We start from the raw sequence: 14,057 nt of genomic DNA, 5'->3' as shown, positions 1-14,057 counted from the left end.
ATTCTTTTTCAGGTTTGGACAGTCCATCTTCATATGACCAGGCTTGGCACATTGAAAGCATGTGAAGTTTTGGTTTGAAATGGAGGCGTCATTATTCTTGGTGAATTTCCTCATTTGTCCAGTTTTAGCACCATTGTTCCTTTTAATGAACTTGCTAAGCTTCTTTACAAGAAGACTCATGTCTTCCATCTCTTCCTTCTCAGATTCATCTTCTGATGATTCGTATTCGTCTACTTTCGCCTTGAGAGAGATACTCTTATTTTTCTTTTCTTACTCTTCATGTTGGTCAAGTTGGCTGAGTTCTAATTCATGTTCCTGCAATTTACCAAACAAAGCAGCCAAGGACATTTTTGACAAACTTTCTTTTCAGAAATGGATGTTACCTTTGGTTGCCACATTCTGGTGAGTGATCTTAGAACCTTCAAGTTCAAGTCACTATTTGATAGTACCTTACCAAGTGCAATAAGGTGATTTGTGAGGTGAGTAAATCTCTTTTAAAGATCCAGAATTTTCTCTACAGATTTCATACGAAACATTTCGTATTCTTGGGAAAGAGTGTTGAGTCTCGACCTCTTTACCTCCTCAATTCCTTCAAGTGTAGTCTCTAGAGTATTCCACATTTCTTTGGCAGATTTGCAGTTTGATACTCTAAAGAACTCGTCAATGCCAAGTGATGAAGTGATGATGTTCTTTGCTTTGAGATCATATTGCACCTTCTTTTTATCTTCATCATTCCATGAAGATTTGGGTTTTACTTTCCTTACGTTGTTGACTATGGTGAAGGGTTCATATGGTCCTTCTTCAATTGTATTCCATGTGTCCAAGTCTTGAGATTCTATGAAGATTCTCATTCTGATTTTCCAAAAGTCATAGCACTCTCCATCAAAACTGGGAGGGTGGTTGATGTTAGAACCTTCTCCTAGGAATGATCTTGAGGTCATCTTCGATATAGGATCAGATTTGAGAATAACTTACTCAAAAATAGCTCTGGTGTCAATTGTAAGACTAAGATTGCAACTAAGAGGGGCTGAATTAGTTGACTTAAAATTATGGCCACTTTTTCTGCAAAATCAAGAGTTAAGTGCAGTAGAGAAATTATGTAGAAAATTAACAAGTAAAAAATCAAGAGATAAAGGAGAAGAGAGTGCACCGAGATTTTATACTGGTTCATCTTCTTGTCCACTAAAGGCTACATCCAGTATTCTTGCAGCACAAGAGATTTTTTCAATAAATATTATAAGTTGTAATTACAATATCTCACCCCGAGACCTATATGTACCTTACACACTCACTAATACTTATGTTACTCTTGAAAACACCTTTTCCAAGTGACTTTATCCCGTTTCTTATCACACCCTTGTGAAAGAAAGATTTCTGAAATATCAATGAAGAATTTATAACAATGGCAGAATTGCCTTTACAAGTTTGGAATGTAATATCACTTGCAATCCGATAACTCTTTGTATACTAAGTAATAATGTTCTTATAAGTTTATAAAACCTTGAAACACTTTACTTCAAGCAACTCAGAAAATTCACTTTAAAAGTTTAAAAACAAGTTGCAAAAAGTGCAGAAAATATTTCAAAGAATTTTCAGAATTATGTTTGAAAGTTTATGTAAGAGTTATTCATATGATTCTGAGTTTCAATGCATTTAAATAGACTTTCAAACCAGTCATAACACCTCTTGGAAATGGTAGGAATTGATTGGAATGAAGTCATTTCGTTTAGAATGAAAATCACTCATTTTGAAATCTGAAAACTGATGTACCAACTCTTAGTAATCTATTACAAAATTTAGTAATCGATTACTCAAACACGTTGTCCAACTGAGCATTTAAAATTTAATTAGAGTAATTGATTACAGCCTTGAGTACTCGATTACCCTGTACAATTTTTGTTGGGTAACTGGTTTTCTCACTTATGTAACCTATTACTTATATACAGTAACTTGTTACACACTATATTTGAAAAAAAATCTTTATACTTGATGTGTTTCAATTTTCTTAAATATAGTTTGACCATTACTACTATTGTATATTCGCGAGTATATAATAGAAGTACATATTTAGACTTAGACTAATTTGTCATTTATCTTCTTTGTCTTCCTAAGTATTCTTCATTTTCTTCTTTTTGATGATATTGGTATATTCATCAAAATTATGTCAAAGTCAGGAGCAAATATCTTCTTAACACAACTCTATGTGTGATATGCATGGTTTTTAATTCTGTTGTGATGTCTATGTTGCATTTCATAAAAATATTCTTTATTTACAATCAAAATTTCCCTTTCATAAGTATACCCTCAATTTATTAATAAATATATTCCTTATCAAACAACTTATTCTAGAAATCATTCCCAATCCCTACAATTACTAAATAAAAAAAATAAATATGATTACTCAATTATTTGACATTTTACGCAATTTAGATAGTTTCAAAAAATAGTGATGCTTATTAGAGTACTCTTGATTGTCAGATAATTGTTCCCGGAAACTAAGCGTTTCAAGATTCCTTAACAAATGATATAATTGATTATAATATTCAATAATAATATTTTAATATAAACAAATTTAATTTATAACTATCATTTTATGAGTATTGAAAGTCTCATTTAAACCGTGTCTAAAACTAATATTTTTTAAACACAAAAATTATTAAAATGAGGATAATTTCTTTCCACTTTTTCCAAAGGTTAATTTGTTAATATTAAATAATATATTTTTGCACAATAATAAAACATGCATTAGAAAGAAAAAAATGATGACACTTATTCTTCTGTGTTGGTGTGAGGTCGTCAAACTCAAGTCTCTTTGTTGATTTGAGTAATTGTCAGCCTTTGATGAGTATATGAAAAGAAACTTCAACATCGAACTCAATATTTATAAATGTATTTTAGGGATAGAAAGTAGAATGACAATATGTTCATCTTCTTATGGTGTTTTAACCTATTAACACTATAATGTGGTGTGAGCTTGTCCTTGAAGGGAGGTTTGTCATTATTGTTAACAACTTAACATTTTGGGCTAGTCCTTTTTCAACTTATCACTTACTACCTTTAGATTATCCCTACAATGTGGACAACAACATGAACCTATAATACTCACGTGGCATGACCTTACCTTTATCGTGAAGCAAGATTTTTATATAGTTGATATTCCACCCCAAACTCGCCCCAAACTCATTAGACATAGTGTTAGGCCTACCCGAATTAAAAATTAGAAACATTGAATGTGAATTCAAGAGAAGTGTATGTAATTAGAATATATGAAATATGAGAACCGTGCACTGTTTAAATATTTCATTGTTCTCTCGTTTGAATTAATAATTTATATCCTATTTGCATTTTATGAAATATCCATGCAATTCCCAAAACACTCGCTAGTTACAAACCGGAATGATAATTCATCATATATGAAATATGAGAACCGTGCCACTGTTTAGATAATGGATGAGGTTGAAAAGTCACCAACTTAGTCATTATTTCACCTCCCAATGGCTAAACCAGAAATCAACACTCCCTTCCTCTCTCCTTAAGGTAGTTTAAAGAGAAGGTAATTAATCAAAAGTTCAAAGTTCACCCAAAAACAACAGTGCCTACCTCCCCTCCTGTTCTAGAAATAATAACACTTTAGAATTTAGTTGTAGATACAATGAATGAATATTTGGGTTTCCCATCGGGTTCGAGTTACCCGAAACTCGACAGGTTCGAGATTGGTATTATTAATTTCAACCTCGATGAGTTTAGGTTTGGGTTTTGAATTTTGGGTTCAGGTTGGATAAGCATAAACCTGACCCAATCCGCATATTATCATTCCTAATATCTACGGACATAAGCAAATCTTTTATCCCAAAAAGTGTATCACTTTATGGGCTGGGTAACCTACTTGTGATGGGTTGAAAAAATATATTTAAGTTATAAATATAATAATTGACATACTTTTTAGGATAGAAGATGTCATTCCGATCTTGACAAATGCTAAGACTAGGATTAAACATTAAAAATGAAATGGAAATAGGAAAGCATGTTGTTTCTTTTTAGGTTCATATGCATACTGCCATTTTTTCCCATTGTTTGCATCCAATGAAGTGAATGGTCTCTTCACTTCTCTGATGGACGCTAGCCGTACTTGTTTTATGAGATCATTTTCAATTATGTTGACAAACAAAAAATTCATCAAATGAATTCTTCCTATTCCACTCCCCCACCACAAATTGTTTCCTTCATTATTCTCTCATTGGATAATATTTTCTTCTGTAATACTATCCGAAAAATATTAACTAGTATTGTAAAAGTATAAGAAAGTAAAAACGAATTGTCTTGAAAAATAACATTTCCATACTTCAAAAAATGTTAACTTTAGTTTTCCAATATTATTTTTTTACATTGTTTCAACAATACTCTTCAAATGCGGATTCCACTATCATAATATATATATAAATATATAATTTATATAAAAGAATCGGATATGGAATTCATGAACTCGTGTTAAGTGATTCAAGCCCATTGTAGTAGAATGAATTAATATTAGTTTTATATTTTTTATATAAAATAGTTCATTCATTTTGTCATATATATTGAAAATAACATATTACTTTAATTACACATATAAATATAATAAGTACTATTAAAGTATTGATATACCGGTTATAATTTTAAGTCCACAGTCAAATTTTAAATTCAATCTCTTGGAGAAAGATTAGTGGAGACTGGAGAGGAATAACTATGATGTTGTGAAGGCACATGAGATATCCTAACAAAATTTTAACTTCCAGGTAATGGACGGTGTATAGGACATTGTTCATCCAAAAGCTTTACGTATTAAACTCTTTAAAAAATGAGAAAAATATATATATATACTGAGTGCATATGAGATTTTTACACTATCACTTTATTATTTATCATTCAGATATATACACCAATAATAATATATATGAATGTGAATAATATACTGATTACTGAAAATATATATATATATATATTATACTCGTAAAAAATATATAAGTTACATTAATATTATTGTTATAGAGTTAATTACATTGTTATTAAAATATATTAAAGAAATTTCCAATTGGTAGATTAGATTAGAGAAAAAATATATGTGGACAGTGTATTTGTTTCACTGTATCATTAACTTTTAAAAAAAAAATAGTAATATAGATAAATGATATGTTGAATATGTTTTTCTGGTAAATAGAGAGTACACTCACTTGATTATTTTTTGGCTCATAAATTTTTTTCTAGTTTCATCAAGGCACAACATCAGATCTTGGATACTCTTTTTGACTCTAATATTCTTTTCTTTTTCATGCAATTATCAATCTTTTATTTATTCTCATTTTTAGTCTTGTATCCATTTTTGGGTAAACCTTTTCAACATAAGCAAGTTCCCCTTTCTTTGCTTGGGTGGTGGGGTTTTTTCCTTTTCTTCATTCCTTCCTTCCTTACTTTTCTTTCAACACTTTCATCTCTCTTCACTTTAGCAAAAACCCCTTTATTTTCCCCTTAACTTTTTACAACAAAATCAATTTAATATTCATAGTTTATATTAAAGAATTTATGCTTCTTCACACACCCACATGCATGTTCTCTTTCATGTTTGTCTGATCTGGATTGGATCACAAGGATCTTTGCCACTTCCCCTTTTTGTCTGCTACTTGAGAGGGAACTCTGTGGGGTTTGTTTGAAGTAACCCTTTAATCATAGGACACAGGAAAAGAAAGGAACAAGGTTAGTAGCATCTTCTAGGTTTGAATGCTTGATCTGTGGCCCCACAAGGTGCTTTTCTTTGTTTTTGATTTTTCTCTTATGCTTTTTTGGTTCTGATTCCAAATGGGTCTTCTTTATTTTTTATTGATAGTTACTTTTTTTGTTTTGTTTTATTGCTTTATGTGTGTTCTCTAGGGAAATTGTTAACAAGGGTCTGGTTCATTTGGGTGTTGTGCTTGCTTGTTGGATTTTGCAAGATTTTGATGCTCAATTGAGGGGGAAAATTTGATTTTTGATGGTGGGCATGTGTTTATCCTTGTGATTGTTAGTTTGGTGAGAGTTGTTGGTTCTTTGTGCTATTGAGGCATGGCAGGGATTGATGTTACAAGGTATGTTCATAGTCCTGTGCATAAGGCCGTAATTTTGAAGGATTATGCTGAACTTAGGAGGATACTTGCTGGTCTCCCACGGCTGTGTGACGTGGCTCATGTTCGTACTGAGGCGGTTTCGATAGCAGAGGAAGAGAAGGCTGATGCCATCTCAGCTGTTATTGATCGGCGTGATGTGCCGAACCGTGATACCCCTCTTCACTTGGCTGTGAAATTTGGGGATCAAGTGGCCGCTGAGATGCTTATGCTTGCTGGGGCAGATTGGAGTTTGCAGAATGAACAAGGGTGGAGTTCTCTTCAGGAAGCTATTTGCGATAAAGAAGAGGTTGTTGCGAAGATAATTATTAAGCATTATCAGCCTCTGGCTTGGGCGAAATGGTGCAGAAGGTTGCCTCGCTTGGTAGGGACCATGCGAAGGATGAGAGACTTCTACATGGAGATTACATTCCATTTTGAGAGTTCTGTGATCCCTTTCATCTCAAGGATTGCACCTTCAGATACTTACAAAATCTGGAAAAGGGGTGCGAATCTAAGGGCAGACATGACTTTGGCTGGATTTGATGGCTTTAAGATTCAGAGATCGGATCAGAGTGTTCTTTTCCTGGGTGATGGCTCTGAGGATGGGAAAGTTCAGCCTGGGACACTTTGCATGATTTCACATAAGGAAAAGGAGATACTGAATGCTCTAGACGAAGCAGTTGCTGGATTTCCGGCGAATGATGAAGAGGTTCAGCAAGAAGTGGCAGCAATGTCTAAGACAAATATTTTTAGGCCTGGGATTGATGTTACTCAGGCAGTTCTTTTGCCTCAATTGACTTGGAGGCGACAAGAGAGAACAGAAATGGTAGGGTCTTGGAAAGCTAAGGTTTATGATATGCACAATGTAGTTGTAAGCATCAAATCTAGAGGGGTTCCTGGAGCTATGACAGATGATGAGTTCTTTTCATCTTGCAATGACAACGAAACAGAAAGCGAAGAACTAAATGATATTTTGACTGAGGATGAAAAAAGGCAACTGGAAGATGCACTTAGGTTGGATTCATCAGAATTGAACAATGAGAATGATGAGATCGTTGGGCATCGCCACAGCTGTTACGAATATAGGGATGTTCCTATTGAAGATGCAAGTAGTAGCAAAAGTGGAGAAATTAAGCATGAAAAGAAGGGGTGGTTTGGTGGATGGAGAAAAAAGGATCCTAAACATGAAGCACCGTCGCCAAAGAAGATTGCTCCACCAAGAAGTTCCCTCTGTGTAGAAGAAAAGGTAAGTGATTTATTGGGGGATTCTCCTTCAGGTAACCATATTAAGCCAGGAAGGCATTCTGTTGAGATAGGTGTGAGGGGTGATGAGCAGCGCAGGAGAAAAGATGCCAAAACTTCTGCTGGAAGTTCTGATAGCCGAAGTCGTCACAAGGATGGAAGTCGTGAAAATGAATACAAGAAAGGGTTGAGGCCCATTCTTTGGCTTTCCCCAAACTTCCCACTGAAAACTGAAGAACTATTACCATTGCTTGACATTGTTGCAAACAAAGTTAAAGCAATTCGTCGTTTAAGAGAACTCCTTACAACAAAGATTCCAATGGGAACCTTTCCTGTTAAGGTTTGAGCTCATTATCTTCAATTTAGACCTATTACTAGAAATATGATTATTCTGCGCATAAGTTTAAAATTCTTGGTTCCATTGTTTTCTTTGGTATAATTCACTAGGATGTAATTATACTTTGCTTGTTTACTCCGCTTAAGTGCTTATCCTGTTATGTGCACATCATTTGCCGGCCTATAGATGTGGAATATCTAGTACAAAAGATAAGAAAGAAGGAAATTAAGGGAGAAAGGGAACAAAATTTATATCTGAGGTAGAACAGAATGCAGCAATAAAAATGTTTTATGACTGCTAATGAGATAGGTACCAATTATGTTTTTCTGAGCATTATTAGTATTGCTTTATAATTGAATTTCCAACCCAGTGAGCTTGAATATTTAAGTACATATTTGATTCTTATGCGTGGTTTCTGGATAGATATCTTAACTGCATCGTGTACTGTTTTTATGAGGATTCAAATACAAAAACTATTGGACCTTTCTGTTCATAGTGCTCAGCTTTTATAACTATTTTTTAGTTTTTTTGGTCTTGTAGTACAAGGGAAGGTGTATTTTGACTTAATTTTGGACTTTCCAGTGCCCAAATATCTCTGCTAGTGTATTGATGGTGTATCTATCTGTTATGCAGAGAGATTAGAGGGTGTCACTGTTTTGATATTTTGTTACTTTTCGAAGTCACTCTTTTGTCTTGCTGTTACCCTTATTTTTCTTCTTCCTAAGTTTAATTTGTCATCTAGAAATTAGATAGCAATTGTCTTACTCCTCCTGCGAGTTTCTTTTTAACAGATAAGAGTATGATTAAGAGTTATATACTTCATCTTTTAAAGTGACTAAAGTATCTTTCATGTAGTGAAAGAAATTCTTATTTTGAGAAATTGCTTTGGAAAAACCGAAAGAAGTTTAAATGGGTGGAAACAAGAAAAGCTCAAAGCTTATTCCATTAGTAAGTAAGAATCTAGTTTTCTATTTCCATTTTTCTTAAAAATATATCAGATTTCAAAATGGATGGTGTCACTAAAATGTGGGAGAAGTGTTCCTTTATGTTTGCTTTGTTAGGAATAATGCTTGAACCTCCAATAGTAATGGAAGAATAGTCTTGCCCTAGTATTATTCTACAATCTTGGAACCTGGAAGTAGTGACTATAGTTGCTATTACATTTTTCTACAAAATTCTTTTTAATTGAAAACTTTACTAAGGAAGAACAGGAGTACAAGGAAGGATGATATGATATCCTCAAAAGAAGAAAACAAAAGAAACACCTAAAAGCTAAGAGATGAGTCATGTAACAGTCATGCCAATCTCTCTGCATGTCTAACATAGTAAGATCTCCCAAATGTTGTTTAAAGAAGAACCTTTGGTTTAGTATCTTCTTGCTTTGTTGCTCATACAGGATAGTTAGCAATTTCCTAATGATTTGTACGATGTAGATTGTGTTCCCCTATTCAGTTAATACCATCCCTTAAGATATTTCTTGATTCATTATTTTAAGGCAAAGGTAGGTGTGAGTTAAACAAGGGCTCTACACACCTAGAAGTGGGTGGAATAGGTGTGAGGTTATTTCGCTGCCTCAATCGGCAAATAATGCAAACAAAAACAGTCACTTAAATGCAGCTATAATTGATTACACAGAGACTGATATCAATTATGTTCACTTGATAATCAATTAAGATGAGATTATAACATCTTAATTGATTGATAATTGATTATTGATTAATTTAGCAAGAACAGAAAATCAATTTGATCAAGAATGAAGCTTTAAACTAAAAAACAATTGAATAATGGTGATGAACAATGATAATCAGACAGTAATCAACAAGTATATAAAATATCAAAAGAAAATGGGACAACGGTTGAGAAAAATTGACACAAACAAATTCCAACTTAAAGAAAGTCAGAGAGAATTAGAAGTGTGGTATCTTCTAGTTGAGAGGTAGCTTTGTTAGGTTTGTTTCTCAAGATCGTTGTGGGATATCAACATTTTAGGAATCAAGCAACAAGAGTCTTCAATCTTGGAAGTGTGCTTGTATAACAAACAACGAAGATTTGGCATAGTGGAATTTGTTTGATGTCAGTGATAAAAAAAATAATATTCTAAGTCCTCTGAACAATCTGAATTTGACCCAATGGACAAGAAATATCTTGCTTTCTCTCTAGGTTTCGGATCCTAATGTCGTTTTGCTGGTTTGATTGATCTGGGTTGTTGGTGTGAACTGGTTCATAATTCTTCTTTTACTTTTATCTCTGTATGGAATTCTTTTATTAATAAAATCTGAACTGTGTTTATCTGGCTTCTTCAGAAAGTGAATTGCTAGATAGTCCCTATATTTATGCTGTCAAACTTTTTAGCCGAATTCTGAGCTATTAATCACTTGACAAGAAATAGCCAGCTTCAGTACTTGGATTGTATCATGGATCATTGCATCTTTAAATCTATAGAGTGTGTCCTTTTATTAATCTTTTCATCTCATGTAATTAGTTTATTATTACCACAAGTTCTGAATATTGATAGTGGACTTTGAGGTTTGTTAATCGTGAAATTTCTATTGCCTGATAAAATTTGTGGCTAGGTTCTTCATTCCTTTGATCTAGCTAGGTCATAGTGTATTGCATAAGTTCATGTGTTCGATCTTGGCACGGAATCTTCTGATTCTTTAGTCTGGCATCTTTTTCTTTTGTACATTTACTTCGTGCTTTCTTTTTACATATTTGATTTTAAACCCATTGCCTCTGCATATTCAGGTTGCTATCCCTGTGGTTCCCACCATCAGAGTATTGGTTACTTTTACAAAGTTTGAAGAACTACAACCATTAGAGGAATTTGCAACACCCCCTTCAAGTCCTTCTGCTAATGTCTATGAGAGCCCAACCGCGTCAAATTTCTCGGCTTCATCTTGGTTTCAGTGGATAAAAGCTCCTTACCGCCCGAGTTCATCTGCTGCAGGTTCCAGCAGCAGGATAGAAAATATTCAAGACCCGTTTGCGATTCCCTCCGACTATACTTGGGTTACTGCCGAAGAAAAGAAAAAGAAGATGCAAGAGAAGAACAAATCAAAGAAAGGGAAAAGTCATAACTAAATGATGTGCCTTAATGATTAAGCTTCAGACCCCTTGAAGATACTTTGGCTCTACAGAATTCAGGGGTTAGTAAATAGGGATTGTATTTGTTTGGAAATTGAATCTATCTTTCAAGGAGTTATGTGGCATAAGGAAAAGGAAATATTTGTGATTCTTGAAATAATTGCTTGACATTTCAAGTTTACAACATGGATTTATTAGATGTGTGTCAATGTATGTGGAAATCCAATTAACTCAAGATAGTTATATCACATTTAGCAACTTTGATCACTGTGATTGGAATTTAAATTCACCACTCTATGGTTATAATTCTTTCACTTGATTTTATACACATGTATTTAAATAAACCTAAATTTCTTTACTAGCTTTGGGCATTATCTGTGTTTTTTTATATCTCATTCAGTACTGACATCGATTCACTTTGGTAGCATAGTATGTCATTTCATTTGAGAAGTAACATTACTTGTGATTGTGTACATATATCATCCTCGACTCTACCAGGTGAGAGTCTTGAACATAGAGTCGTCCATTTTTAAAAGCAACATACATTCGATGTTTTGAATGCTGGTGCGGGAGAGTTTGAGAGAATGGTTTTTAGGAATGACTTGTCGGTGAGAATTTTGTAACCAGCCACTTCATACATTAGGCTACCATATGAAGACATCTCTCTCGAAGTATATTTTTCAAGTACCACAACTGTCTCCTCGGTTGATTTCTGCCCCACAATACGCAGTACTCTTTGGTACTTGTATACCTAATAAGTATTCCGTATTACTTGACTAATTTGGTGGCAATGTAAAGGATCAAAAATTTACCAGTGACCATTTTAACTATGATCATTTACTCAGTGGCTATACAAATATGAAACTTTTACTCAATAAAGTGGGATTCACAATTTTCTTTCCTTCACATAAACGTTGGCAAAGGTTTTCCTCCAAATGAGTCATATTAATGAAGCATGTGGGAAGCTGCATAGAAAGTAGAAGGTAAGGGATTCTGATTTGAATAGCAAAACCAATGGGAGTTAATGACAGGTGCAGTAATTATATCAACAATAGTATATTTTGGAATAGAGTTATAAAGAGGTTGATGGTTTAATTCTCACCCATCACAAAAATGCTAACATTTATCTATCAAAAAAAGAAACTCATAAAACATATAAGGACAAATAAAAAAACAAATATAGTAAGGCAGAAAAAGTAAAGCATTGTAAAATTTAATCAAGCAACCCCCCTAACGAAGAACCAGGTGATTTATAAAGAGCCTCTTAACATTTTCTCATCCAACTATCCTAAGCAGGCATAGGTGTCTTAATATGCTGATGATATATTAATTTTTTATACTGATCTAGATGGGATGGAAAAAACTTCAGAATTTTCTCTCTACTAATTTTGACATGATTTAGGAGAAGCTCATGTGATATTACTATATTGGATATCCTTTATATGAATTCTAGTTGGATGACCTATACATGAGACCATGCTTCAACAAGCATTTGGGTCTTCACATTTGGTGGAAATGCTCTTTCTTTGAGTTCCAAGAAAAAAACTTGCATTAATAAGTCCACCATAGTTGCAGATTCATAGCATTGGCAACAAAAAGCAAAGAAGTAGAATGACTTACAAATTTATTGTATAAGATAGTCATTTAACCAAAGTGAATGACACCAATAATTATATACATTGTGATAGTTGATCAACGTTATAAAAAGTATATAACTATGTATATACAAACTTGACTCATACTCATTGGCAGATCTATTTAATTATTATGTAGAAGAACACATATTTGTTTCAAAGTTTTACTGCTAATAAAAAAATAAAAATGATTTATAATAAAACATGTTAAAGAAAATTGTACATTTATTTAATATACTTAAATTCACCAATGATTGTATCAAATATAAAAAACTTAGTTATTTCTTTTTCATTATAAATCATTATATTGTCTACAAGAAATTATTCATTTATCTTGTTATATAATTTTATTTTGATTGTCATTATTACTGAAAAAAATCTTTTTTTATAGTATGTGTAAAAAGTAAAAACCAAAAGTTAATATGAAATAGATGACTTAATCAAACAAATATATGAATTTGTCGCTCTTGTTTTTGTCAGTTAATTAAATTATCAATTAATTATATAGGAAACTAGAAATTAGGAAACAAAAAAGTTTGATATTGGAGATAAATTATCTTAGCACATCTTACAAATATACTTTTTTTTAAGAGCAAAAAGCTTTATATTTTCTATTGCTTCAACACTTGATTTAAAATACAACAAATTGTACGTCAATCAAATCTTTTAGGTATTTAAATCCATAATATGTGAGTGCTATGTTTCAAAATAGATTCTCTACTTAATTGTACCTTGTTTGGTTGCCACAACAATATTTACTTTCAGGTTCAATAAAAACACAATAGGAACACAAAACATCTTTGGAGATTGTTGATAAATTGAAAAAATGGGCCAGCATACTCCTATGCAGTAGAAACCAGTACTGCTTTAACTTTGAATTGAAGAAATATGACAATGACTCTATAAGGATTATCATATTACGTCAAAAATCACAAATCTATAAATGTGTTTTGTCAAAATGATTATAAAAGATGAAGTCCATATCTTCAATGAATGTATGATGAATGAGTTCACTTTATGCACATATTACTAATGCATGGGAACATATGATAATCCTCTCCATAATAAAAACTTCAAAAATTTCACTACTCACACTATATTAGCACAAAGCATTGAATTCAATAGTCCAAACTATACTATGAGAGTGATTACAAGTATAGGACGCTTAGGTACATCATACTAGGGGTGAGCATGACCCGACTCTTCCCGTTCATCCGATTTGGCCCGATCATGATCATACCAAAATAGGGTCAGGTCTCATGGGTCTAGGACTGGGTTCGAGTTTAAAATTTAGACTCAATCAATATTTAGGGCCGAGTAGGGGACAAATATGACCCGACCCAGACCCGTAACATGTTTAATCATTCATCATGTTTGTATATGTCTCTATTCAGTTATGTATAGAGTAATGAAATCTCTTTGGTCAAAAATATCATTGATTCTCTACTTTTTTCATCATATATACATGATTAACCATATATATACATGTCACTTCATATGTCAACTTACATATCCATAATACTAAATAAAATTCAGAAGACTTTATCTAAAAGATATATATATTATATTTAATCGAGTCTAAGGTCTGGTTTGGGTTCATAAGCTGATTTGGTTAATATTTAAGGTCGGTTTAGTTTCGAGTAT

At 32.9% G+C, this 14,057-nt stretch overlaps 1 protein-coding gene across 3 annotated transcripts; it reads left to right on the top strand.

The window, feature by feature from the left end:
• On the top strand, positions 5,344–11,103 carry LOC109336241 (ankyrin repeat domain-containing protein 13C-like). Of its 3 annotated transcripts, none has more exons than XM_019572732.1 (3): positions 5,344–5,730; positions 6,039–7,698; positions 10,441–11,103. In XM_019572732.1, the coding sequence occupies exons 2-3, from the start codon at positions 6,076–6,078 to the stop codon at positions 10,774–10,776; spliced, it is 1,959 nt and encodes a 652-aa protein (XP_019428277.1). In that variant the 5' UTR covers positions 5,344–5,730; positions 6,039–6,075; the 3' UTR covers positions 10,777–11,103. The 3 variants fall into 3 exon arrangements, with proteins under 3 accessions (XP_019428277.1, XP_019428268.1, XP_019428260.1); XM_019572723.1 differs by having other exon boundaries at positions 5,905–7,698; XM_019572715.1 differs by having other exon boundaries at positions 5,344–5,778; positions 5,905–7,698.

The sequence above is a fragment of the Lupinus angustifolius genome, chromosome LG02, assembly GCF_001865875.1.
Source record: "Lupinus angustifolius cultivar Tanjil chromosome LG02, LupAngTanjil_v1.0, whole genome shotgun sequence".
In the NCBI taxonomy this organism is placed as follows: domain Eukaryota; kingdom Viridiplantae; phylum Streptophyta; class Magnoliopsida; order Fabales; family Fabaceae; genus Lupinus; species Lupinus angustifolius.
Note: the sequence above shows the minus strand (reverse complement) of the source record. Positions and strands in the feature narration are given on the sequence as shown.

Excerpts from the sequence above, each read along its gene's own strand:
- LOC109336241 (XM_019572732.1), top strand. The coding sequence starts at position 6,076 with ATGGCAGGGATTGATGTTACAAGGTATGTTCATAGTCCTGTGCATAAG. Across the intron at positions 7,699-10,440 it reads TGGGAACCTTTCCTGTTAAG|GTTGCTATCCCTGTGGTTCC; the intron begins GTTTGAGCTCAT and ends CTGCATATTCAG.